Source organism: Triturus cristatus, chromosome 8 (genome assembly GCF_964204655.1).
Source record: "Triturus cristatus chromosome 8, aTriCri1.1, whole genome shotgun sequence".
NCBI classification, from domain to species: Eukaryota; Metazoa; Chordata; class Amphibia; order Caudata; family Salamandridae; genus Triturus; species Triturus cristatus.
Window position 1 is genome coordinate 48903610 of NC_140591.1, and position 27843 is coordinate 48931452.

At 43.9% G+C, this 27843-nt stretch overlaps 1 protein-coding gene and 1 pseudogene across 2 annotated transcripts in view; both read left to right on the plus strand.

Annotated features, from left to right (window-relative positions):
- The window catches only part of LOC146800028 (uncharacterized), a 206363-nt gene extending 203548 nt beyond the window's left edge, over nt 1-2815 (plus strand). For both annotated transcript variants that reach the window (XM_085620930.1, XM_085620931.1), the window contains one exon: nt 1760-2815. In XM_085620930.1, the coding sequence (XP_085477056.1) occupies nt 1760-2280 (521 nt within the window). In that variant the 3' untranslated portion in view covers nt 2281-2815. The remainder of the gene's footprint in view (nt 1-1759) is intronic.
- Nucleotides 2816-20570: 17755 nt separating this feature from the next.
- LOC146800029 (uncharacterized) lies at nt 20571-22951 on the plus strand (annotated as a pseudogene).
- Nucleotides 22952-27843: the final 4892 nt, after the last annotated feature.

The window sequence follows — 27843 nt, forward strand, 5'->3', positions numbered from 1 at the left end:
ATGGCTACATGCCACCTTGTAGGTTATGCCCCTTTTATTGCACCATTTAGCATAGTTTGTCTGTGTAATGACTGATGCAGATCAAAATCACATTGGACACATATTGCAGTTTTCATGCACAACCATTTTCAAAGGGGTGGCTCATGTCCCAAAATGTACCCTAATCATGAAGTTCAACAGATGTTACTTGAAGCTACCTTCATTTCACCTTGCATAATGCTATTGCCACATGTGCTGCATTGTGCAGCTCACATAGCAAGATTGCAATGAAATCCGTTTTTCATGAGCTGGAGGGTGTTCCTACCCACACTGACACCAAGTTGACTACAATGCAGACATCATTCCAACATTGTGCATGCTTGTCAGCATTGACACATGCCAATATCTTGTTACACCCTAGCGTGAAAATATTTTAGATTTAGTAGGCTCATGTGGCCCCGTGAAAGAGTCACGATGTAGGACTGTTCAAGGTCAAAATATGTTTGGTGTAAATCGATGTGACTTTACATGATCTGTATGTGAGAACATGTATGTCGCTTGGGCAAGGGCAGGAAGCTGTGCGAGTACCAAACCCAAACCTTCTTTCAGTTTTCAAATGCTTCTAGGGGTCACCTGTAGCTGGGTGCCGAGCGGATTATTGTGCATCTTGCTGCATGTGTGTGGACTGACTATCAAGGCAATGGCTGCTCAGTATGTCCAACAGAAAATGTAGAAGGATTTGGAGCATTAGCTCTACTATCGTGATGTTATGAACAATCTGAACATTCATCCTTTTTCATGATCTGTCCGTGCACTGTATGTGGGCATCCAGGGCAGCTTTGTTACAGTTTTGAGCAACATGACATGTGAGCAAATTCACATGGTGAAGATAATGATGAGTTACATCCTGCGGATCTCTAATATTTGGATGATGTGACACTGTACTAATCATTCATTCACAATAACAAAAACCAAGCCTAGTACGAATAGTACCCCACAGATACCTGTGAATGCCAGTCAGCCATGTGGCATGTCATGGTCTGATCATTGTGCATTTTGTGTACATCTGGGTTACCTGCACTGCCTACAGAGTCCTGTGTGTAAATGGAATTGTTAATAGCAAATGATTGGATGGGGCATCATCATAAAGCCTACTGTGCCTTCACCCAAAAAGTGTTTTACCGAGGATGCGAGTGTATGGACAGGATGCACTAGTCGCAACAGATGAACAAATAAAATCTATTGAATGGTGATCATGTACACTATGCAAAAGGCTATTGTATCCCTGTTAGGGACATGTTACTACATCCTTAATACATAGGTTGTTCCCCTTGCTGGTACATTCTGGCAAGCTGCATGGCTATTAACATTGAGGGTGGCATTTACAAACAATTGCCTCACTGTAGCAAAGCCTGTTGGCTGCGCAACGCTGTGGCACTTTCAAAGCACAGCACAAGTTGCTTGTAAAGTAGCCCCTGAGTACGTAGATGTATCCTTGTGGGGCATTGTACGTAAATGTTTGTGCAAAAGATTAACTAAAACAATTTAGGGTTACTAGTTTATCATGGCTCAGTGTAAGTTTAGGAAGTCACTTACATTTCGTCTTGTCACTATCTATTAATTATGATGTTCAGGGGATGGCACAGGATGTGATGAACAACCTACATGTATACTGTTGTAGTGCGTTACTCACACAGTGATCAGGTGCTTGGCACAAGTTTTGCAGTCCGCATCTACAGTGTACTCAGGCAATGACTAACATGTCATTCTTCTCCAACAGACAACATGACTGCTGAGGAGGAACGTACTTTTAGAATACGCAAAACACGTTATAGCCACATCTGCCAGATTGCAAAGGGATTCAGGAAAATATCACGTCGCTATGACCTGGAGAAGGCTGCAAAGACCTGGGGATCTTCTGTTCCTGCAAAACAGAAAGCTGAGGAAAAGGACACGAGGGCCTCCAAGGGCATGGGCAATGGAGGTGGACATGAACAGCAGGCAGGCCCTTCATTGGCACCAGCACCAATACCGGCGCCAGCACCAGCACCAATACCGGCGCCAGCACCAACACTAATACCGGCGCCAGCACCAACACTAATACCGGTGCCAGCACCAACACTGGCCGAAGGACAAGGTACGCACTCCAGTGCAGGACAATCTTTTGTACAGGAGATGGCCAACCAAGATGTGACTTTTTTCAAACTTAAGATTGCTGGATTGGAACTGCAAATGGCCACAATGCTACGCAAGATGGACACACTGCAGCAGTCCGTGGACCGCATCCTGGCCCAACTGTAGTGGCCATTTCTTTTACATTGTTTTATGACCTCGTATTTTATATTGAATGTTAGTTATAGTGCAAGTGTAGTGTAGGTTAGAATAGGTAGGTTTAGGTAGTTTAATTTGTAGTTTTAACAGGTATATGTTTTACTTTTTGTTTTTTCATTTTATTTAGTACTTTGGGATGGGTGGGCGAGTCGGGGTACTTTTATAGGTTTCATACTTGAAGAATAATAATATATATATATGTGTAAACTATTGTGTATGCTAACTTTTTTACTTAGTTTGTGTATAGGTTAAGTATAGTATGTGTATGTCCATTGTGCTTTGTTGTCCTGTAGAGGTTGGGGCAGATGTTTTAGTGGTCTTATGTGATACTTGTGTATCATAAGATGAGTTAAGTTAGGTACGTAAATGGTTATTAGGCAAGTTTAATTTTCAGATAGATTTTAGCGTTACAGTAATTTTATTTTGGCCAAGTAAGTTTTATACGTTTGTTAGTAATTTTATCTCCATATTGTTACTGTCATTTAAAAATATTATTATTGCCATATATACTCTTGTTCATTGTTGGGCAGCATCACATTTATAATTTATATATTCTTTTGGCTGATTTGGCCCATGCAATGTAATTTTGATTGTGAGAGTGTGTATGGCACATTTGGTATGGACCATCGTCACTTGTCTGACATTTAGCATGTGATTTCAACACTTGTGACACAACAGTTTGGAACGGACACCGGTGGGAGTTGTCCTAAACGACACTAGTATTTGGCGCCTTGCAATATTAAAGACATGTGCATGTGTTGGCAAAATAATTTGGGACATCAATGTTGAGGGCTATTCTACTTGTGTGATTAGGTGTTAGTTATTACACGGATATACAGCACATACACACTCCATGGGCAGGTTAGGTGTTGTTTGACCTGTTTTAGGGGCATGGTCAGCATGATGGTGTACAATGCCACTACTCATCATAATGGCTGCAAACAGAACATATTGACTAGCAGGGATGAAACATGGTGTTCAAATGAACTACTTAGCATGCATCTTGGTTTGGAATATGATTTCTTACCCTCGCTGTGGCTATGTTGATAGGTGAACATGGTCCTATCTCTGCTGCCAATGGCAGTTGTTGTACATGGTGTTGCTGCATGCACATTGTAGTCCTTTCAAGACCCATATCGAGTCACTCCACACACTGGCACAGGTGTTCAGATTTGTTTACACATCTCACAAAAAGCAATGGGTAAGTGGCAATACACAAAGGAATAAGACATTAATCTGGGAGCAAGACTTTGTATGCTGCAGCCATGTTTCCAGGGGTGAGATAAGTAACAAATCATGTGGTCAAGTAGTCTAGTGACGATGTGAATGACAGTGGCACAATGTGATTTTCAACGACTTAAAAGAAAAGCAATGGTGGAGTGTTAGATGTGTACAAAGGACGTGGTGGAGCAAGGCTCCTTGGCTTGATACGGCACTACACCACTTCTGAGACGCAGGGCTGCAACATATTGATAACGTTATGTTGCATCCCTGAGTTTTACCCTGCACTGGTACTAAATTTAGCTGCCTAGTGCCAATGCAGGCACCTTTGCACCATAGTGCAAGGCTGTCTGCATTGAGAGGAAGATTGTTTATGTGCAGTAAGGGGGACAGGCATGTGGAATTCCTTTAGCCCGACGCCCAGGACATATTGTTTGGGGTCAAGGGCAACAAGTTTTCACGTGTATTTTGTCCTTGGAACAAGTGTGCCCAACCCCCTACAGCACAAGTTCGTACACAGCAAAGGACATGTAGGTGCAGGTGCGCCCCCCCGTTACCACATAAACACCACGGTTCTTAGAGCCACATTTAATATTGTCCTCATAACATCTCCATAGTTTGAGAATCAGTCACTCATGCCAAAGTCTGAGTCGTCGGGAGGGGGGGAACATATGTTTCCCTGATAGTTGTTCCATTTCCCCCACACTTGTGCCCATTTTCGGGGGCATCCCCTGTTAATAAAGACTGCTTTCTCTGCCACCATGGCACTGTCTAGATCTCGAGACCACTGCTGATGGGTCGGTGCAACTCGGGCACCCCAGTGTCTTGCAATGTTCCTTTTAGCTAGGGTGACGCTGAGTGTAACCCAGCTCTGTGCCGCATGATTTAGATCGGTGGGTTCCCACACATTAAGTAAACACATTCGGGGCTCGAGAGGGACTTCAAACCCACATACCTGGGTGATCGTCGTCATAACAGCTCTCCAGTAGTGTGTGATGTGAGGGCAGTCCCATATTGTGTGATAGAAGGACCCAATAAGCCCACAGCCCCTCAAGCAAAGTGGTGTGTCAGCCCTCCCTATTTTATGCATTACCGATCGCGTATAGTAAGTTCTGTGTAATATTTTGAGCTGCACGAGTTTTAACCTGGAAGGGGTTGCCACCTCCCGTGGGACGCCAGCGCCTCCTGCCACTCCTGTTCGTCCAATTCCCCACCTCTGCTTGCCATCTCTTTTAATATCTGTGTGGGATCTTTCTGATTATTTATCAGCTTTCGATAGGTGAGAGAGATTTCCTTTTTGGATAGCGTGTCTGTGAGTAGACGGTCCTCGAGCGGGGAGGACTCCGGAAGATCTGCTCCAGGGGGTATGTTCTTTGTAAGGGCATGTCTTATTTGAGTGTATCGGTACTGTTCCTTGCCCGCCATCTGATACGTTTCTTGTAGCTGTGCAAAGGAAACCACCGTACCTTTTTTCCATAAGTCGCCAACTTTGGAAATGCCTATGAGATCCCACCCTGTGAAACCCTTGCATGTGCGCAATTTGCCGAGTCTCGGGGAGTCCCACAGTGGTGTTATTACCCCCTCCCATCCCAGTGCCCACTGCGCTGTGAACCAGATTTGCACAGTGTGGGCTGTGGGTCCAACTGGCGTGTTTTTCTTGTGCTTATCGTACAGAGCCTCCAGGGGACCATTCACACCTAACATGAGCCTATCCAGGCGTAGAGCTGGCTAATCCTGTGGGGCGTGCAGCCACTTATTGATCACTATGAGCTGGGATGCCCAGTAATATAACTGTATGTTGGGCAGGGCAATGCCGCCGTCGTACCAACTGAGAGTTAGTTTACTCAAAGCTATTCGATGAGGTTTTCCCTCCCACAGGAGAAGGCCCACCTCCGCCTCAATGGCTTTAAAATACGAGTCGGGAACCGGTGTGGGGGTATTTTGTAACACGTATAGGAACCTAGGGAGGGCCATCATCTTGAACAATGCCGCTCTCCCTAGTAATGTCAATGGGAGTGATTGCCAGTTTTTAACATCGTTCTTCAGTCTCCGCAGCGGTGGGAGCAAATTACGTTCCATGAACTGTTCGTGATGGGGCGTGATATTTATACCCAGATATTTAAAACCGGTCTGTGTTATCTGTATCCCCGCTCCCCGGAGTAGGATTGGGGGAGGGCCCTACCGTGTATATAACATATATTTGGCCCAGTTGATGGTGTAGCCAGAGACCCTCCCATAGGATGCACAAATGTTGAGTAAACAATGAATGGACTGTCTGGGATGTGTCGGGTATAATAAAATGTCGACGGCGTAAAGGGAGATACGGTCCTCCCATCCCTCCTCCCACCTCAATCTCCGAAATACTGGGTCTCTCCTTATCCACGCCGCAAGCGGCTCCAATGCTAGGGCGAACAGGAGCGGGGAGAGGGGACAGCCCTGCCTGGTTCCCCGCCCCAACGGAAAGGCGCCCATTGACCGTCACCTGCGCCAGTGGCTGTGCATAGAGCAGCCGTATCCAGGCACAAAATTTGGGTCCAAAGCCCAAGTGTCGCAGCACCGCAAACAGGAAGGGCCACTCAACCCGTTCAAAGGCCATACTGGCATCTAGGGAGAGTATCACCGCCTCCTCTTGGATGTATGACCCCCCTAGCCAAAGCCCCATGTAATCGTCTGAGGTTCATCGCCGTGTTTCTGCCCGGCATGAAACCGGATTGATCTGGGTGGATGAGTGTCGCGAGGTGAGGTGCAGCCTAGTTGCTAATGCCTTAGCCAGTATTTTCACCTCCGCGTTAAGGAGTGAAACTGGTCTATAGGAGTCGCGCTCCTGGGGGGGTTTGAAAGGCTTAAGAATCGTAATAATCGTTGCCACCCTTTGATCACGGGGGAGAGAGCCCGCCACTAGGCTGGCCTGGTACATTCGTAGCAGGTGTGGTACCAGAGTGTCCGACTCGCTTTTGAACAACTCCACTGGGACGCCGTTGGGCCTCAATGCATTCCCTGATTGCAGCCCTCTAATAGCAGCCGCAATTTCTTCTCTTGTGAGGTCCGCCTCTAGTGATTGCACATCCTGCAGTGTAAGTTTAGGGAGAAGTTTTCTTCTACCGTTGTAGTGGCTACAGGAGTATATACGGCTTCATAGTGGCATGCAAACACCTTAACGATGTCATAAGGGTCTACTATTTGAAAGCAAGATTGATGATTCTTTGCTTTCAAAATAAAATGTTTGCAAAAAAATGCAAATAGGAAAAGCATTTTGCTAAACTACTATAAAATATTAGGTACCATTTCTTTGCAGCAGCATTCAGCAAAATGTGTTGATGTATGGGAGTGTTAGAAATGGGATTTTTGGTAGGCTAGGGTGTGGGCCAAAGCCAGGCAAAAACCCCGGTGGCGGTGTCAACAGGTGTCATCAGTGAGACCAAGGTCGCGTTGCGGTGGTGCCCCCTGCGGTGCCAAAGCTGTGGCATGAAGCGAGGCGGTTCGGTGTGTGGTGCCCACAGGTCGCGGTGCGAGCAGCGGCTCGGCGGCGGTGAGACCAAGGACAGGGTGCTGCGTTGCGCTGTGCTCCCTGCGATGCCAAAGCTTTGGTGTGAAGCGAGGCAGTGCGGTGCCCACTGGTCGTGGTGCTAGCAGCGGCTCGGTGGCTGCGTCAACAGGCGGCGTTGGGAGACCAATGTTGCGGTGTGGCGGATGTGCCCTCTGCGGTGCCTTCAGGACACAGAGTCGGCAGCAGCGTGGTAGACGTCGTCGAGTTGCTTTTCCTCTTTTTGCAGCACAAAACACTCCCCAGTGCTGCGAGCAAAAGAGCTTGATGTCTTTGTTGTTCCTGAGACTTCGTGAACAGGGGGCAAGCTCTACCTCAAGCCCTTGGAGAGACTCACAAATTAGGTTGCAGAAAATCCAGTCCAGGACTTTCACTGCCCAAGACAGAAGCAGCCACTGCAGGTCAGCCCAGCAAAGCAGCCGTTCCTTTTCGCAACTTCTCCGGCTCTTCTTCTTCTTGGCAGTCTTCTTGTTCAAGATGAGTTCTAAAGTTCAGAGGTCTGGACCCAGTATTTGTATCTAAAAATCCTTGGATCTTTCAGGCAGAGGGTGTCTGTGCTCGGCCAGAACCAGTTCTGCCTTCATTAAAAGATGCATCTTTAGATTCTGAGTTCAGGCATACTAAGTTTTATTTTCTTACCAAATTCCCTGGGCCAGTTATGTTTATAAGATGTTATAAACAAACCTCCCATTCTGTCCTATGGGGAACTGGTAGCCTTGCAATAGTGAAAAACGAAATTGGCTGTAATTCACTATTAGGACATGCCACACACACCAGGGCATGACCTACCATTCACATACATTGCACCCTGCCCACAGGGGTACCTTGGGCCTACCGGAGGGGTGCCTGACATGTAAGAAAAGGGAAGGTTAGGGACTGGCAAGTGTGTTCACTGGCCAAGTCGACATGGCAGTTACAAACTGCGTGCAGACTCTGCAATGGCAGGTCTGAGTTACCGTTTTTAGGGCTACTCACGGGGGTGGCACAACCAGTGCTGCAGGCCCCCTAGTAGTATTTGATTCACCGGCCCTGGCACACACAGTGCACTTTACTAGGGGCTAACAGGTAAATCAAATGTCCAAGCATGGAAACACTAATCAATACCACAATTTACACGGAGAGCATATGCACTTTACCACTGATTAGCAGTGGTAAAGTGCCCAGAGTCCTAAAACCAACACTAACAGGTCAGGAAAAAATAGGAGGGAAAAGCAAAAAGTGTGGGGATAACCCTGCAAAAAGTGCAATTTCCAATAGGGAGCATTTCCCAAAAATCTTCATAATGGAAAATCAGTGTAAACCAGTTTCAATAAGATTATGGGAAACATAAAAACAAACAAGCACTGGCAAAGCCAGTAGGTCAGAAATTGGTGGTTAACCTTTTTGGTTTTGTCAATATGTGTCTTGTTTGTTCATGGTTTTTGTAAAACCTTATTGGTGTGAGAGCTGCCGGGCCCCCACCGTTAAAACAAGCATCGGCAAAAATAGTTTTTATTCTAAAAAAACCACACATTTCCGCACTAATTCCTGGCACCAAACAAAACTACTATGTCTGACGATATGCTCCTTGTGAAAGAGCAGAATACTGTCACTCACAGTGAAGCCATCCAATAGAAAGAGGCAGAATTTTAATACACACAAAAGGTCATGGTTAACACCAGACCTAATTAGGGGCCCAATTATTAAAGACAGTCTCAAAAGTGCACCCATGGTATTTGTCCTTCCTTTATGTGCAGGTTTACAGCTTTCATGCATTCACAAGAATTTGTAGAAGTAGGCTGAGAAATAGCACTCCTAGAAAATATTTGTCAACTGCATATAAACAAACATGAGCAAATATGCATGTGTAGATGTGCTCTTGCAAAAATCTGTTGACTGTTTGCAAGTTAACTTTCCCTCCAACCACTTTCCCCCCCCAACCCTGAAAAACCTTTTGCGTCTGCCATTGTCAGGAGTACATTTTCAACTGTTCTCAGTATCAGAAAAGATTAGAGAAGAGTAGCCTCAAAAGGGCATTCCAACCCTGGCACTATTGCTTAATACTACCTTCAGCCCCAGTATGTAGAGATGCGAAAACGTGGCAAAATAAGGGAATTGCTAGTATTCAAACCCTACTATGGTATGAGCCCTGTAATAATCAGAGAGGCTATATCCAGAGGTCTTATATAATGAGATTGCTGCCATAATTTGTCGTCCCATCACATGGCACAAAAGGGACAAGTGGATTTTATTACAGGACAAGTAGATTTATGAAGCATTTTGCCCCATGGACAGGTAGATATTTATTTAAATTCCACACTCCTGGGACACCTTTCTGCACATAAGCAATCAATGGCGTTTTGCTATTTCTATGTGTGCTGTACAACGCAGCACACATGGCAACAGCTAAAAAGCAATGCAAATTGAAAGATTTCTCCTCATTTGGGCAAGGCAAGACCAGGCTGTCCCTGGTCTTAATTTTTGCTCTGCCCCATACTTCAACAACCCTTTTGAATATGGGGCAGTGTCAACACTCAATGGGTGTTGCAGTAGAAGGCCCACAGAAACGCGCATTACCCGCCCCTTTCACACTTAGTATAGTGTGAATGGGTGTCTTATTTGCAAAGCAGCATTAAGCCTCGTACAGTGGTGTAACACTGCCTTGTAAATGAGTCAAAACCTGTATTGCCACTACAACGTCTTTTGCGTTTACATATTTTCAAGAATTCCTAAAGCTAGGACTTCATCATTGGCCTACGCCTCCCCAGGGGAAGCATATGGATGCACTAAGAGTAGATTTTTTATAGATTTGCTACTATAACTTTTCATCTTTCAATGCATTCTGCATTTTTGCAACACACATGGGGGAGGGAAACCGCTCTTGTAAGTTATCTTGTTCAGGACGGGCATCTGCCTGCACAAAATCAATCAGTCCCGCTGCACATGCACCCTTGCACCATGGTGCGAGTGTACCTGCGTTGGCGCATTATATCCAAATCTGCACAGATGCAGAGGAGAGGTCATGAATACGTCATATTGTTGGGAAGGTGACCCATCAATTTGCTTTTGCAGTGACATAGCACAGCGCTGTGTTGCTTTCTTGGAAATGCATGGGTTTATTAACAAGTCCCTTGTACAGCTGGTGCGTCACTTCTAATACAGGAAGAAGTGATGTAACAATGGCATAAGGGACTTGTTTATGAGCCCCTCAGTATTTAAAATTGAAACATAGTGGATCTGGTTAACAGGTTTTACATTTTACAACAGGAGGCAGTTGGACAAGTGTGACGTGGACTGGTGTAGTACTTTGTACATTGCAGTTAGGAACATGGCAGAGCTTTTCTGGCATGTGTAATGTGTGATTGGCCTATGTCATTTACTTTCATTCTGGATACGAGGGGGCAGATTTACAAGAAACTAACGCAGCACAGTGGCACGTCATTTTGCTGCGCCGCACTGCGTTAGCTTTGAAGCACAGGGATGTGACATATTAACAAAAATGTTGCATCTCTGTGCTTCCCCCTGTGGTGCGCTCAAACTGCTGCCATGCACCGGTGCAGGCACCCTTGCACCATAGTGCAAGGATGCCTGCCTCGTGGAGAGATTGCTTTCATAGGAAATAACTTCACACTTGTGCTTGAACATCTGATGAGCTCATCCTCTCTTTGGAGTGTTCTACAGGGTGCTATCTCCCGATTGGTTATTGATTAAGTGTAGGTCTTTTTTTTACAAAATAATGTAGATAGACTATTGCAGTGACTGTGCATTGCACCCATGAGTAACAGGGTCAAGACTGATTTGCATATAGCTGGATCTAACCTGGGGTGATGAAGTGAGCTAAAGAACGATGATGGATTCAACCGAGATTTGTGACGGGGGGTAAGTGTCATAAAAGTTTCAGTGCTCCGTCCATCATCTGCTTGTGTTTGCAAAGTTCAATAAACTCAAGCCTTTGTTTGGGTCTTGGCACACAGTTCTTAACAATGCGATAGATGCTTTTTGCCTACAAGCTGCCCGTCTGGTTTTTTTTTAACACCTTTATGGATGTACACAAATTATCTGGTTCCTCTGAATATACGTCTGTCTCATAGATGCATTTAAATTAAGATGGTCAGTGAGGGCCTTGTATCTATTGCATTCAGAAAATACTATTACACACACAAATGAAGAAAGTCTCATCAAACCCTGCGACAAACATTGTATTTTTTGCCTGAAAAGCTATGTAGCCTTAGTTGCAAATGTTTCATTTTAAGATAGTGTGCTGCAGACCCTTTTATGGTCTGAACTTTTTACTCATTAAGGAGAGGGTTGTCCTGCCTGCCTACCCATTCATCCGTCTTTTCCGAGGTATTGTGAGTTTTTTTTCCTATTAATCAGGAGATGGCTCTCCCATTAGGGTTGCACCAGGAAAGTTTGCATCCATGATTGTCAACGGGTGAAGGCCATTCACCTCAGTTCTACACCGGGCAAAGCACCTTTCCCCAACCACATGCAGAATCACTAGCAAACCTTTAAATTGTATATAAGGTGTCGCTCACAAATCATACTACCAGATAAAATATTTGTGGGCCGATGACACCTCATGATATTTATACATTTTTGTCTGCGAGGCTTCCCGCCCTTCGGAGGATCGTTTATTAACTAACTCCCTGACCACTAAATTGATATCATTAATATATAGAAAGTTAATAAATACCTCCTCAGACGTGCTTGGGAAGCTGAGAAGGTCATGGGAGGGCGTTATTGGTACATTAGAAGAGGAGGAGTGGTTGAAAGCGATACAGAGTACAAGAGCGGTGCCAATAATATCGAGATTTAAGCTGATTCAACTGAAAATACTACACCGGTCCTATTACTCCAAAAAGATCTGCAGGATGGAGACAGACCAGTGCCAGAGAAGCTGTGATCCGGAGGGGACGTTCTACCATATACTGTGGGATTGTCCAATTGTACAAGGCTACTGGCAAGAAATGGAGAGGATCATTACCAGAGTGGTAGGAAGGGAGGTCCTGATTGAGTCCAGGTGGTTTCTCCTAAATATATCCGGTGAGGAGGCCTGGCCTAAATACGATAGAATCTGGCTGACCTTGGCGGCAATACGAAACATAGCCAGATGCTGGGGGTGCCCCCATATTCTAGACATCCCGCTACCCGGGCAATCCTCACCACACACAGAACCCGTATAGCAACGCTCTTGGGGTTTGAACCTCTGTATTTCTTCAAATTCTAAATGTAATGTGTATTGAGCGCATTGTTCATAAAAAGATCAATAAAAAAAAGGTTTTGGCTGCAAGTTATGGCATGAAATTCAAACCATCAGTGCAAGATTGTTGACACTAGACTTAAATCTGTCTAAACACTTCTAAGGCCAAAACACACTTCTTACAACCCTGCAACATGGATTTAGCCCTCCATCCTTGGGGCCTGCAACAAAAACAATGGCCCTATGAAAATATCTGTAACTCGGACATCATGACGACAATGTTTCAGTGATTCCACAGGTGAACATCATTAAAAAAGGCATTTTACCATCCTTTAGGGGTCCTTCCTTTATTGCTTCTGCGTCAAAGGTTCACCCAGCCTGGGAAGGTTTCTGCCAATCTCCAAAGTGCAAAACCATCCAGCACGTCTCATCCTTGGCGTGTAGTGCACTGTTCACGTTACCCCACACTTTTGTCTCGCCAATAGCTCTCAACCAGATAACTGGTGGAATCCAAGACCTTTTGTCTTGTTCTCAAGCCTCGTCTAGAATAGGCTTCCCACAGTCTTATTGACACCATGATAGATGACCAAATGTCTAAAATCATCCACCCTAAACTGTACCTGGAGATTTTAATGTTTTGGAGGTAGTACGTTTCATGGATGGGTTTTTTCATCTGGAACTTGTTTCCGTCTGAATACAGTTTTGCATTGATTGCTAACTCCTTGGAGATGCACCTATCCAGACATGTTTTTGACCTAGAAGACAACTGACTTTTCTGGCCTCAGCCTCTTACTGCCAACATTGTTCTCCCAACAGTTCTTCCTAGACTGAGAAGTAACTCCATTACTTGGCAAGTGCTCTAAATTGATCAAAATAGATTAACATAAAATAGATCCTTTCTTTAGAACAGGTTTTTGCATGCCTTAGATGTCAAGACTATCTTAGATTCTCTCTGGACTGGACAATTGCTCTTAGATTTTCAGACACATGTTTATAAAAATTGTAATCTAAAACCCATACGAAACCCCACTTCTTTAAGGCCTGCTAGGGTATTCACAGGTACTAATTCTCACTCGCACAAAGTACATTGATTTACTCATCAGAAAGTATCTGTTAACAACTATGAGACTCAAGAGGGCAGAAGCCCTAGAAGCATCAGATGGGCACAATGTGGAATATTAGCATTACAGCTGACAAAAGATCAAACCTAAGTTTCCTCATTTTTGAGAAGATTTGAAACAAATTACTAATTAATCTCAGTCAAGTCAAGTATAGCTTTATTCGATATCAAGTATCTTAAAAGCAATAACATACATACAAACATCAATAAAAATACGAGTTATCAAATAAGCAACAATTTAAAAGAAAAACTATGTAAATCAATGAAGACAATAGGTGCTTATTTCCAGAAGTTAGTGAGGACAAACTGCTGGGAATAATAACTTGATACAGCAATAACATTAATTCAGTTACAGCGAATATGCATAATATTATATAAAGTGACAGTGCAATAAGCTAACCAATAGGCCTCAGGATAAAAATTGTAAAAAAACATGATAATTCATTGGAGTGGCTCACATAAGGCTTTAAACCTTACTATCCAAGCATGGCCAAGATACTTGGCCACGCCACAGGCAAAGAGGGTCCTTGCATCCGATTTCAGAATGCGCAAAGCAACACTGTGATCATGGCTGCAATTGGCTGCAGATGGGTTTAAGCCATCTTATTCTAGCCCTCTTATAGGCAGGGCAAGCAAACATAAGATGGGCCACACTCTCAGTTGGCGCCTTACAGCAGCGGCAATCCGCTGTTGTCTGGTGAGGGGCGCTCCACTTTACAGTTAGCTCTCGTACCGGGAGTGAGCCCACCCTAAACTGTATGTATAGTGTCCTGTCTCGAGGCGTCTGGATAAAATCTAAATATGGTTCTAAAAATATGCGCTGCTTATGGAAATAAAATTCTTCAGTAATCCTTCCCATTCTCAGATTGCTAAGCTCTTGGGCATCAACCCATGCCCAATATCGCTTTTTGAGCTCAGCCTTACTAGGTGGGGTTTCAGTAACCCACGATTTCATGAGGCCAAGCGGTAAAAGTGTTTTTTTTTTTTTTTTAGATTAAGCAACCAACTAATTCATCGGTTGCCATCTAATGTCATCAATCCTGTGAGCGTGGAGGCGTAGCTGGCAAGCTCAGGGGTCCGTCGCAGGCGGGCCCAAAATAACAAGGGCCGCAGCATGGCTATAGCTCCGAAAGAGCGCCTACCCATATCGCTCATCAGGGGTTTTAGTGGTACATTGCAGGGAAGCGTTACTAGGTCTCTTAAAAATGTATGTTCAGATCTGCTATTTCCATCTACATTTTCAAAACCCCGGAGTTCGGCACTATAAAGGGCTGAACTAACTGCTTTAGCTGCATAGATCGTAGGAGCAGGAGCCACAGGTCTGCTCTGCGAGGAGCGATGTTCTGTAGCTAATGCTCCTGCCACACGTTTGTGGCTCAAAAGCATTTTGTCGATATGGTGCCGCCAATGCATTTTCTCAGCAAGCCGGATACTGAGATAATCAAATGTCGTGACTCGATCTAGGCGGGTTCCATCTAAAGTAAAATTATTCTATATGGCCTATAGGGATTAACACCATAAGCTTGGTTTTGGAGGTGTTTACAATCAGCCCCCTAGACTCACAGAAGAGATGGAATCTATCTAGGAGCTTTTGGAGCCCAACCGGAGTCTTAGACATAAGAAGTGTCTCATCTGCGAAGAGCAGAGTAGGGACCCTATCTCCTGCCAGGGAGGGGGCATCAGATGGAAATTCTTGGAGTAAGCTAACCATCCCGTTCATATGTAAGGAGAACAGGGTGGGCGCCATGACGCAACCCGTCCGGACTCCTCTGTTTACAGGAATCCTATCTGTCTTCTGATCTTGGGCCCCCCACCTCACTTGGGCATAATTGCCCTCGTGGAGACGAATCAGCAGATTCAGAATCATCGGTGGGATCCCCATTTCATCTAGTAAGTGCCACAACCGCTCACGGGGGACCAGGTCAAAGGCAGTCTTTAGGTCGATAAAGGACAAAAAAAGACTGCCCTTGCCAATTACAACAACCCTCCAGTAGATTAAAAGCAATCTGAATGCTTGGTCCATTGTCCCTGTACAGCCCCTTAATAACAGTGGGTTTTGAAAGTGATGAGATTGTGAGCTAAAGCAGCCGGATGCATAATGTCCTGGGTGCTGCTTGTGGACAGTATCATGCATGAGATCACGGATCGATTGGTGTCCACTTCACATTGTTGTTATTCCTAGCACTTGCCTATACTGAGTGATTCTTGTCCCTTGATGGGTTTCGTGGCATTCTCCTGTTTCCTTGATGGCACTCACCATTATTGAAGTGCAAAACAGTTGTCTATCCAGGGAATGTTTACAATATTCTTTTTAGGTCGAGCCTAGAGGCAGCATGCATGCGCTGCTCTGCGAGGCATACTGTAATCCCTCTGTATGCTTTAAACACGCCCCCGCTTTGATTGGTTGCTTGATCAACCTTTCCAAATTGCATTGCTTTGGTGGTGAACGATGTACATTTGTCCCGCCTTGTGTCTGTTTAGTTACGCCCTGGCGACCGGCCCTGCTCCGTGGATCCTTTCCTCAGTGGCTGTAAGTTTTCTTTTACTTCACTACTTTTTTTTTCTTTACGCCACTCCTCACCATTCATGGGTGCGCAGGGCTGCCTCCAGACCCAGTCCCTTAATCTCCCCTCCAGTCGTGGCTGCTCGTCGTCCGTATGACTGCTCTCTCTCGTCCTCTTTCGTGGAGGAGTGTTGGTATCCTCAGCAGGAGCGGTCGGGATCTTTGGACTCTGACACATTTGTTGTTTTTGGCCTGCTGGGGTTGGTGACCAGTCCTCTGCGGCGGCCGTCCTGGCGCTTTGGCGGCGTCTCCATCTGCTCCCCAGGGCTGCAGCAAACTCCTGTGTCCCTCCCAGTAGCTGATATCACTGGGGCCCGCAGGGCTTGTCGTCCATCCCAGTGTGTGCTCCCTCTGCGCTTATCTGGCGCTGGGCCCATTGATGCTGGGGGACTCCTCTGACACCAGATACTCCGCCCCTGATGCAGACGGCTCAATGCTCGCCACCCCAGAGTTCCCGTGGGAGTCTCGTCCCATCACCCAGAGTTGCGTCGCAGCACAATGCAACGGTCATCCAACTGCAAAATGGACAACTCGAGCAGGCCACGGTGTCTCCTCTCTTCCGGCCGCTTCGGTATTCCCACTGGCTCTCTGCACCCAAGGCAATTCCAGGTAAGTCATGCAAAAGAGGCAACCTTAATCCACAGCAGGGGAGCGTTGCAGCCTCCCATGTTGGCTGGAAACCGACAAAATAAAAAAAATACAATGCAGTTTAATGTAGTAGCTCAAAATAGGCATAGTTGGTGACCCGCCTCCTCCAGTCTTTCCAGGGTTCCCACCTCCACCCAAGATTTCTTCTGCCCCGTTTCCTCGCACCAGTCCTCATATATTTGTCTCCCATCCCCTCTAAGAGTCCAGTGGTCCAACACCTGTGCCCAGGGCATGCCGCAGTCCTGCGGCTGCTAACAGCTCCGCTGGAACGTTTGACCTTCATGTAAAAAGTATACATTTGTGTGAGGTGCACTGTGCTGCCCCCGTACACCTTTGGGAGCTGTCTGCCACGATGGCACTGCCAAACAGCGAGCGTCATGCACACCATACCAGCCGTCTATGATATGCACTGTTAAAACTGCCTCCTTATTCATTTTTCATCACAAGGAAACATTTTCAAAACGCCCCTCACCTCCACCCATGGCAAATGATTACAGTGTCAATACCTTATATAGCATTGGTTACAGATCCCTACCAGACCATTAGTGCTATCATTTTATTTTGATTATTGAAACCAATGCACTTTTTGTAACATGGTAAGCGTCTATAGAATACTCGTTAGAAAGTCTATAATGAATATGTATGTCTGGAAAATGTGTTCTAACCTCTACACATAGCTGAGCACATACCATACGTTTTATATGGATTAATGTCATAGGTCGCTTCTTCCTATGGACCTTAGGCATTGCCCTTTACAGGGCAATAGGGAGTATTCGCTCCGTAACATTAAATTCCATAACCAAGCATCCGTGTAGCTTGGACGAGCCAAAGGAGAAGATATCGTCATAGACCCTCTTCTTAAATTGCTGGTTTATATACGAAGTTCCACTCCATGGTCAGTATCCCCTATGCTCGTATTCCCTTACTTTCTAAATATTGAGGTGGGGTGGGGGTGGATTTAAAAAAATCTGTAGACCAATAGTGGGTCACTGTTCCATTGAGTCTGCAAGTGCCTAAAGGACCTTCAGCTTGTGGTGTCGGGCTATAATTGGCATCTTCACTGCTACTTCCTGCATATTTTATTTATTTCGTTATTTTTTTTTTATAAACGAGTAATAGCCTTTAAGCTTTTAAACACAATAAAAAATTATTGCCATTTAAGGGTCTGCTGTTCAAATGCCACAAAAGCACAAGGAACAAAAAAGTGAAGCTTGTACAAACAAGTCTTTTAAATTCAGAGAATGAAAGTAAACAGGCCCTCCTCCGAATTTTTTTTCAATTTTTTGTACTTTTCTTTAAAGACACAGCAAATGTGACCAGATAAGATGATTTACAAGCAACAGCACAGCACCACCTCACTACCAGTGCAGCACTACGTCGGCATCAGTGCAGCACCAGCACAGCATCATTCAGCACCACCTCCGCTTCACTAAACAGCACCACCTCCGCATCAGCACGGCGCCACTACCACAGCGCCATCTCAGCATCAGCACAGCACCACCTCATCATAAGTGCACCACCCCAGCATGAGCTAGGCGCCATCTCAGCATGAGCACAGCACCACCTCAGCATGAGCACAGCACCACCTCAGCATCACTTCCGCACCAGCACACCACCACCTCAGCATCCCTCAGAACCACCTGAGTATCATTCAGAATCACCTGCGCACCAGCACTTCACCATCTCAGCACCATCTCTGTCTGTCCTCGGAATCTAGCATCTGTTAATTTTCCCGTAGTGTCCATCCGCTGCTTGTGTTGTAGTTCAGCCTCCTGTTGTTTAAATCCCACACCCCCAAAAACAAAAATAAAGCAATAAGAACCAACCAAGCAGTAGAACAGGCCGGAAGATGTTGCCAGCATTAGAAGGGCAAAAAAACTAGAAATTGTTTATTGAGTTAATTCTTTTTTAGGTCTCATCTAGGCAGCGCGCATGCGTTGCTCTAGGAGGGCCTTTAGCCATCGGTCTGCTCCTTTTCAAGCACACTCGTGCTTGTGCTGGCTTCTACCTTGCGGGAGCGAGCAGCGGCGCGCGTTCTAATTGAAAACATATGGCTTTGGCGCCACCACTGCTCGCTCCCGCAAGGCGGAGGCCAGCAAAAGCCAGAGTGTGCTTTAAAACAGATGCTGCTTGTTTGTGTTCCAGCATTAGTCATTCACAGTGATTAAACGCAGCGCAGGCCCCTTTTTTTTTTTCATTCTCCCCTCACTCTCTTTCGCTCGCACTCTCTCTTTAGCCCTCTCTCTTTATTGTCGCATGTCGCACAGACACAGCAAATCGTCTTACAATGTTCTTTGTAACGACAATTAACAATAGCCTCAATATAAGGCAGACACTACTGAGCCATAAAATATCACATTATACGTTTTCTCTCGTGCATGGCTCTGTCTCCAAAGTGTCCCATCACATTCCATTTTACTGCATTGCATTATGTTTGCATGTCACTTTCCTACTACCAGCTGTGGGCCTAAAATGCTTGAATAACTCACGTAGTGGCAGTACTTTATCTGCTATGATTTCAAAATAACAATCAACAATTGCTTCCATTTATGGAGGAAAGATACCATAGAGCCAACCACAGAGAAATTACCAGGGCACGTCCACCACCACCACGTCCACCACCACGTCGTCCACCACCACGTCGTCCACCACCATGTCGTCCACCACCAACATGTCCACCACCACGTCCACTACCACCATGTCCACCACCACCATGTCGACCACTGCTACCACCACCATGTCCACCACCATGTCCACCACCATGTCCACCACCACCATGTCCACTACCACCACTGTCCACAACCGCCACCAGGTCCACCACAACCACGTCCTCCACCACCACCACGTCCACCACCACCATATCCACCACCATCATGTCCACCACCAGGTCCACGTCCACCTCCTCCACCACCACCACCACGTCCACCACAACGTCCACCACCACTATGTCCTCCACCACCACGTCCACCACCAACACGTCCACCACCAACACATCCACCACCACCACCATGTCCACCACCACATCCACCTCCATCACTACCATCATGTCCACCACCACATCTGCCTCCATCACCACATCCACCACTACGTCTACCACCACGTCCACCACCACCACGTCCACCACCATCACGTCCACCACCATCACGTCCACCACCATCATGTCCACCACCATGTACACAACCACCACCCATGACAGGTAAAGTGTCAGTGGGGGGGCAGGTGTAATAGGAGTGTCAACCCCGGCTGTACATGGGACATTTAAGGATGCATTGGGTGCGAGAAGACGGGAATAGGGGCTAGAAGTATTACACCAGACCCAAGATACATTTTGAAGAGGCGCAATGTCACAGGGGCTCCTGTAAATGCACTCGCAGCATCTCTAGCTCATAGTGGCATACCTCCACGAGCCACTCACTCAAAACAAGCATTGGCATAGCCAATAGGTCTCGCCTTTGGGACCTTCTAAGTGTTTAGCCATGCAACACTTGATGTTGTTGCACCAAGGAAATTGTGCAGGATAACTAAACACTTATAAGGTCCCACAGGCGAGACCTTTTGACTATGCCAATGCTTGTTAATAGGGTGATTCAGTTGTTCATAATGTAATGTTATGTTATGGTGATTTGTAAAGCGCGCGATTACCAAGTAGGTGTCCTGGCACTGAATGTCTTCTTGGTTATATATTTGGTAACAAACATACTTAGCACTTTTTTCAATGTAACTTTTCAAAATGCTGCACAGCCACCACACTGCTCTACAACATAGCTTAAAGATATTGGCAAAGCCAATAGCTCAGGTTTAACACTTATAAGGTCCCAAAGGCGAGACCTATTGGCTATGCCAATGCTTGTTCATTCAAAATCTGACTGTAAAAGGACTGCCACCATTTAGTAAACAACATTACTGCCAATTTTTCTTTATAAATCATGCTCCTTATACGATTTTTGACTTTTTATTTTGTTCTGCAGCACATCGATCCAAGATGAGAAGTGTGAATAAGAACAAGACACGTATATACTCACTGGAGGAACAGCAAATATTTCCCAAGACTAAGAGGCCTCGCCTCGGAGAAGAATTTCACTAAGACATCATGTCTTCTGAATCATCAACTATTAAATACATTTGGGAGACCCTTTAACTGCACTGTCTCTGAGCAGAGGTTCTCTGGAAAGAAGCTTCTTCTGCAGCATCAAAGAACACACACAGTGGTGGAGCTGTTTTTCTGCACAGAGTGTGAACAGAGCTTTACTAAAAAGATCAATCTTCTGAGGCACCAGAGAATTCACTCACAGGTTAGACTATTCCAACATACTGAGTGTGAGAATAGCTTTACTCAAAATAGCAGTCTCTTAAGGCACCAAAGAAGTCCCAAACAGGTGAGACCTTTCTACTGCACTGACTGTGAGAAGAGCTTTAATCTGAAGAAAAATCTTCTAATTCATCAAAGAAGCCACGCCGGGGTGAAAGCTTTGCAGTGCACGGAGCGTGAGAAGAGTTTTAACCGGAAGCAACATCTTGTAAGTCATCTAAGAATTCACACCGGGGTGAAGCCTTTTCACTACACTGAGTGCGAGAAGAGCTTTAACAGGAAACACAATCTTCTAATGCATCAAAGAATCCACACAGGAGTGAAACCATTTCACTGCACTGTATGTGAGAAGAGATTTATTCAAAAGGCACAACTTCAAAGTCACTAGATAATTCATATAATATTGAAGCCATTTTCCTGCACAGAGTGTAAGAAGAGCTTTAACCGGAAGCAGAATTTTCTAACACATCAAACAATCCACACCGGGATGAAGCCTTTTCGATGCTCAGAGTGTGAGAAGAGCTTCACTCATAATGGAAGTCTGCTAGTGCACCAAAATATCCACACAGGGGTGAGACCTTACCAGTGCACCGAGTGTGAGAAGAGTTTTAATCAAAAGCGTGATTTTCTAGATCACCAAAAAACACATTCAGGGGTTCCACCTTATCAGTGCAATGTGTGTGTGAGAAGAGCTTTAATTGGAAGCAAAACCTTCTAATTCATCTAAGAGTACACACAGGAGAGAGGCCCTTCCTCTGCACCAATTGTGAAAAGAGATTTATTCAGAAGCGTGATCTTCTCAGTCATCAAATAATCCACACAGGGCTGCGGCCCTTTCACTGCACTGAATGTGACAAAACATTTACTCAAAAGAAAAGTCTTGTGAGGCACCAGAGATTTCACACACAGGTGAGTCTCTTCCAGTGCCTCGAGTGTGAGAAGAGCTTTATTCATCAGCGTGATATTCTGTATCACCAAGGAACGCACACCGGCGTTCAGCAATATCACTGTACTAAGTGTGACAAGAGCTTTGATTGGAAGCAAAACCTTCAAACTCACCTAAGAATACACACAGGAGAGCAGCCCTTTCACTGCACTGAATGTGAGAAGAGTTTTATTCAAAAACGTGATCGTCTCAGTCATCAAAGAACCCACACAGGGTTGAAGCCTTTTCACTGCACTGAGTGCAACAAAAGATTTACTCAAAAGAAAATTCTTGGGAGGCACCAGAGAAACCACACATCGGTGGGGATTATTACCCTCACCAAGTGAAGGAGAGTTTTCCTTAAATGACTTAAAAGTGGCAACAGATTAGATGTAGAAGGCAAGTCCCTTTTGCAGCAGTAAGTAGGTTAACCTTTGCACAACAAAAACGTATTGTAATGGATAAACAAATCCTGACAGGAGTGAGGCTCTTGCATTGCACAAAGAAAGAGAACAGAAATACTCAAAAGAGAAGTCTGATGACTGGTCTAAAATAAACCCAAATCCAACACCTTTACCTTGCACACAAACATTTACTGGCAAGGTGAGTGCCACATTCAAAATACACTCAAAGAGAAAGGTTTTTAGCCTTTTCTTAAAACATCTGATTTCTTTGAACATCTTAATATCATTGGGAAGTTTTTTTGCATACTGTTCCACGGCACCCTGAACCAATTTGATCCTGTAAAATTGTTAGTAGACCCATTTTCGTAGATCTCAGGGTTCTTTTTGTCCTCCAGTGTGCTGTACACTCTTGATGGATTGTAGATTATGGTATAACCATTAGAGTGTGCTCAGAACTTGTGCAACTTATTACTGGTCAAACTTGGAAGCAAATGTAGCCCCCCTCCTCGTTCCCCCCACTCCCCGCTAGAGAGATGCAGTCTTTTCCTTGTGGTGTCCTTTTCCTAGCTTGATAAATGCTTTTAGTCTAAGTGGTCCTGTTCTGCTGTCCGAGAAGGGGAACATTGTGGCAAAGGGGTGTAAACCGAACCCTTCATTTTTATTTACGTTTGCATGATAAGCTAAACGTCCAACCAAAACCTAAAGATTTTCACTTGTTCAAATTGTTCAAACCGATACCTGTATTCTTGTAAGCTGCTTCCATCTTGGTGTGCAGAGCAGATCAGCATAAGCACTATTTTTCCAGCAGACAGAGCCCCCGGGTTACATCACATCCAGGTTTGTATATGAGCACTTAGTCTCCATGTAGCCTTCTCGATGTTACCACTGAGGGGAGTGGTAGCTGGGTATGATTGGCATATATGTGAAAATCAGTCCCACCACTTTCTCATGAAATCGATCATGCATGCAGTGTTTTCATTTCAAGTTGAGAACAGGCACAACGATGAAATCATAACATTACAGCTAGGAAATACTCTTGTCTAGGAAGATCCTGAAGTAACTCAAGGTAATGACAAATATACATGCACTGCCCCACAGTCAAGTAGAATAACATGGTACACCGTATCACATTGAGCATTTGACATTTGCCATGTGGATGTGATCATTCATAACTTAACCTTGAGTCAGTGAAGCTTGTCTGTAGACCATCCCTTTCTCCTAGGTTCATCTGTGAATACCAGCCTCAGTGAAGGAGCGTTTACAAATATGACCCCATACACAAACCAATACAGGCCTAGCATCTCAAATGAAATCTATAATGAACAGTCAATAAAATGTAGTTTAACGAATTGTGACATCAGATATTCAAAAGGGATTGAATATTTTAAACAATACTTCTTCAAAACTCAGTGGATGTGTTACCTAAGCTGTACTACAGTTTAGGTAACACATCCATTGAGTTTTGAAGAAGTATTGTTTAAAATATTCAATCCCTTTTGAATATCTGATGTCACAATTCGTTAAACTACATTTTATTGACTGTTCATTATAGATTTCATTTGAGATGCTAGGCCTGTATTGGTTTGTGTATGGGGTCATATTTGTAAACGCTCCTTCACTGAGGCTGGTATTTAGGCAAGTACCTTGAAGCTAAGGAAGCTCATCATATGGATGTGGGCCAATTATGGTACCTGATACGCTGTAACCTTCTTATTACTTTGATTACTCCGTATCAGCACTAAGTCCTCCGTGTATCACCTCATTGGTTTACTGTCTAAGCTATTAGTGAGAATAAGAATTCAAGTATTTTTGTAGCTATATGGATTGGTCCTACTCCAGTTCAAAAATCCTTTTCTGAAACATCCACAGTATCAAAATGGGAAGCAAAGTATTAGGTTATTTGAGTTCTGAACATCAGATGTAATACTTTAGAGACCTAATCACATCAAGTGAACATTAAACCGGAGGCTGGTAAGTTTATTGCAACTTGTAGGGTGAAAATATCATATTTCTGTATTAGTTTGTATTAGAAAACTAGCGTCTAGCATCCCTTGTACACGTAAAGGTGTTGAATGCTGCTCAGAATTTAAATGTTCATCAATGGTAAAATTTCATATTTTATGAGTCATGAATACTTAACACATTATCAATTTATGTGAATAGCTCTCAATATGTAAAGTATTTCTCTTCAGTGATCGCTGCCTTGATTTTTACTATTAGACACTGTTCTAAGCAAATGTGCATACATTCAGACACCTCAGTTTCATTTATATATCTATGCAAAGCACAGTGTCTTCAAATATTCATATAGTGTGTCCACAAGTCTCTGAAAAAAGAAATATATATATATATATATATATATACACACACACATCACTGTCCTCCTGAGGCTCCTCCTGCCACATCCACCATGTGAGGTCAGAGGGGGCACAGGTCCCTGTAAATATAGTACAAACACCTATGCAGCAGCGCAAGTTACACCCACACTCTGGAGACTATTTCAACAAGAATTTATTGCAGCTGACACTTTTCGACCTACAAGTGTAGGACAGTGTGGGCTGTAACGTGTCAGCCACAATAAATTCATGTTGAAATCCTCTCAGGAGTGCGGGCTTTACTTGCACTGCTGCTCTGGTGTTTATGCTATCTATCTATCTATCTATCTATATATATATATATATATATATATATATTCACTAAAAAAAACATAGGTTTCAGGGGGGTTATGGTTAGCTGGACATTTCCCTTGTACAAAACCCTAGAAATTCCCCCGTTATAGTTAGTTCAGCTAACTATAACTCGTGCCCCCGCAATAAACTGCTGATGACGTCACATATTACATCACTCATGACATGGTCAGTGACATCACTGATGACATCTCAAATGACATCACTGATGACGTCATCCAGTGAGTCTGTGTTTCTGTAAACTTTAAATATGTTTAATATATATAGGGAAAGGCCTATGGAAGAATGAGTGGGCGTATAAGTGTGTGAATGGATGATTTAGTAGGTGCGTGACTGACTCTATAAGTGAGTCATTAAACGTATCTTACTGCAAACTAGTGACTAAACTGTGTCAATTTCTGTATCTGTCTATCTGTTGGTGTATAAGTAGCTGCATGGTTTTGTGGATAGCTATATGAGTGTCTATATGAGTTATTGATTGGTTGTCTGAGTATCTGTATGGGTGCCTGAGTGTTTTTGTGGATAGGGTGTGTATGACTCTGTGCATAGATGTGTGAGTGGGTGATTCTATGGGTGCATGGTTTTAAGAGTGCATCTGTGAAGAGCTGCATGGATGGGTGAGTGTGTGTATGGTTGTGTTAGTGATTTAATGTATATCTCAGTGATACATGTGACAGTAACTACATATGTGAAAGGCAGTATATATGTGTGTAAGAGTATATAACTGGCTATATGTGAGAGTGTGTGATTGTGAGAGTGAGTGTATGTATGAGTGTGTGCTTGTATCATTAATTGTATAAGAGCGTAAGAATGTGGTAGTATTTTTATGAGTAACTGAAGTTGTGTGTGTATAACTGTATAGGTGAGTAAATTGGACTGTGATTAATTATTTGCATGACTGACTAGGTGTGTCAGTACCTCAATGGATGATTGGCGGTGTGTGAGTGTCTATATAGGTGTATAAATGCATATGATAGTCCTGTACTGATTGACTGTAAGTATGAGTGACTGTACAGGTCAGTTAGTGGAGATGTATGTAGACCTAAGAGTCAATGAGTGGGTATGTAGTTATTGGTATTGGAGTATCTATGGTTTTCAAAATGGCCGTCTGAAATTTTGAGTCGGTGTATCAAAGGTTATATTAGGGTGTGAGAAGATGCACTAATTTATCACATGGATGACGTCATCAGTGATGTCATTTGAGATGTCATCAGTGATGTCATCAGTGATGTCACTGACCATGTCATGAGTGATGTAATATGTGACGTCATCAGCAGTGCATTGCGGGGGCGCGATTTATAGTTAGCTGAACTAACTATAACGGGGGAATTTCTAGGGTTTTGTACAAGGGAAATGTCCAGCTAACTAGAACGCCCCTGAAACCTATGTTTTTTTAGTGAATTTCTAAAGTTTTTTTAAATGCCAATTCCTAACTATAACATGCATGAAACCTAAGGTTTTTTCAGTGAATTTCAAAGGTTTTTTAAATGCTAATTCCTATTTATAACTTATCTCTAAAGCTATGATGTTTAATGATTTTCATTGGATTTCTAAATTTTTGTATTTCAGTGTCAATTCCTTTAATTATTTCTTTTTAAATACTTTTTTATCACCATTTTTTAACTTATTTTTTCAATTCTTTTAAAAATTCAAAAATATATATATATTTTTTTTTAAATTGTCAATTTTTAAAAAAATATTTTTTTATATTTTGAAAAATATTTTTTAAACTATATTTAAAAAAAATAATAATTTCTCCATTTTTGGGGGGATTCGCGCACCCTATGCGCACCGTTCTCAATCCCTGCACGGAAGCATCCGCGTACGGTATGCGTTGGGTACGTGTTTGGTGCGCGATTGCAATGCGACCGGTACGTGACTCCAAGCCTATACGTGACACGTACGATGCATGTTACGCGACGCTTGCGCGCTTCCGCGATACGTCATGTGCATGTATGATGCGGTGGGTGCGCGAATCCCGCGAAATATTTTATATTTTAAAAAACATATAAATATATATTTCATGTGCATATTAGTTGAAGACAAACTCTAAACTACTCCTAAAAGTAATATATTTTTACTTGTAATCCAATATTCCTTTTAAATTCATTTTCGCGGATGCGCGCTGGGTGCGTGCTGCCTATGCGCACGGTGCGCGGATCCCATGTGAACTGAAAAAAAGAGATTTGATTGGTTCATTACACTTCCTGTTCTAACTATTGAAAGACCCCACTCATTTCAATCATTCTTCTTAGACCTTCTTTGGAGGAGCATCTCTCTGCTGAGAAGAACTTTTACACTTAGTTCAAACTTTTTTTTGCAAAACAATGGCTTCAGGGCAGGAAGCATCTCCAGCATCTCAACATTCTTCTGGAGATGAATTTCTGGTTGAAGCACCACGCCCGGAAAAATATTCATCTATCGTCTAGAAATTTTTACTTTTCCATAGGGGCAATCAAAGACCAATGCCACCAAAGTGACATGCAAGATATGTCAAAGAGTGCTCTCCCATGGCAATCCAGAAAAGAAGTACTCATGTGGTACAGCCAGCATGAAAAAACATCTCAAAACCATGCATCCAATAAACCTGGCACGTGAAGAGTGCCGAAGAATGAGAGTTCTTCCAGGACCTTCACAGACATCAGAGCCAAGTACTTCTCGTGTGCATCCATCGGACCAACACCTGGACATCCGTCCTCAGTTTGCCACACTGAAAGTCCTCTGCTTGAAGTGTAATGGAGTGCTATGCTACGGAGAGCAATCTATTGACTTAATTTGCAGGATGCAAGAAAGCCATCATTGTTAGGTTTTTTTTTGGTTTTTTTCCCCTGAAGTTCATTGTTTTGTTCCTCCAGTTCTGTTTTTTCCTTTTTTTCCAGAAAAACCAAAAAAATGTAAAAATAATTCAGAAAACCCCCCAAAACAAATAT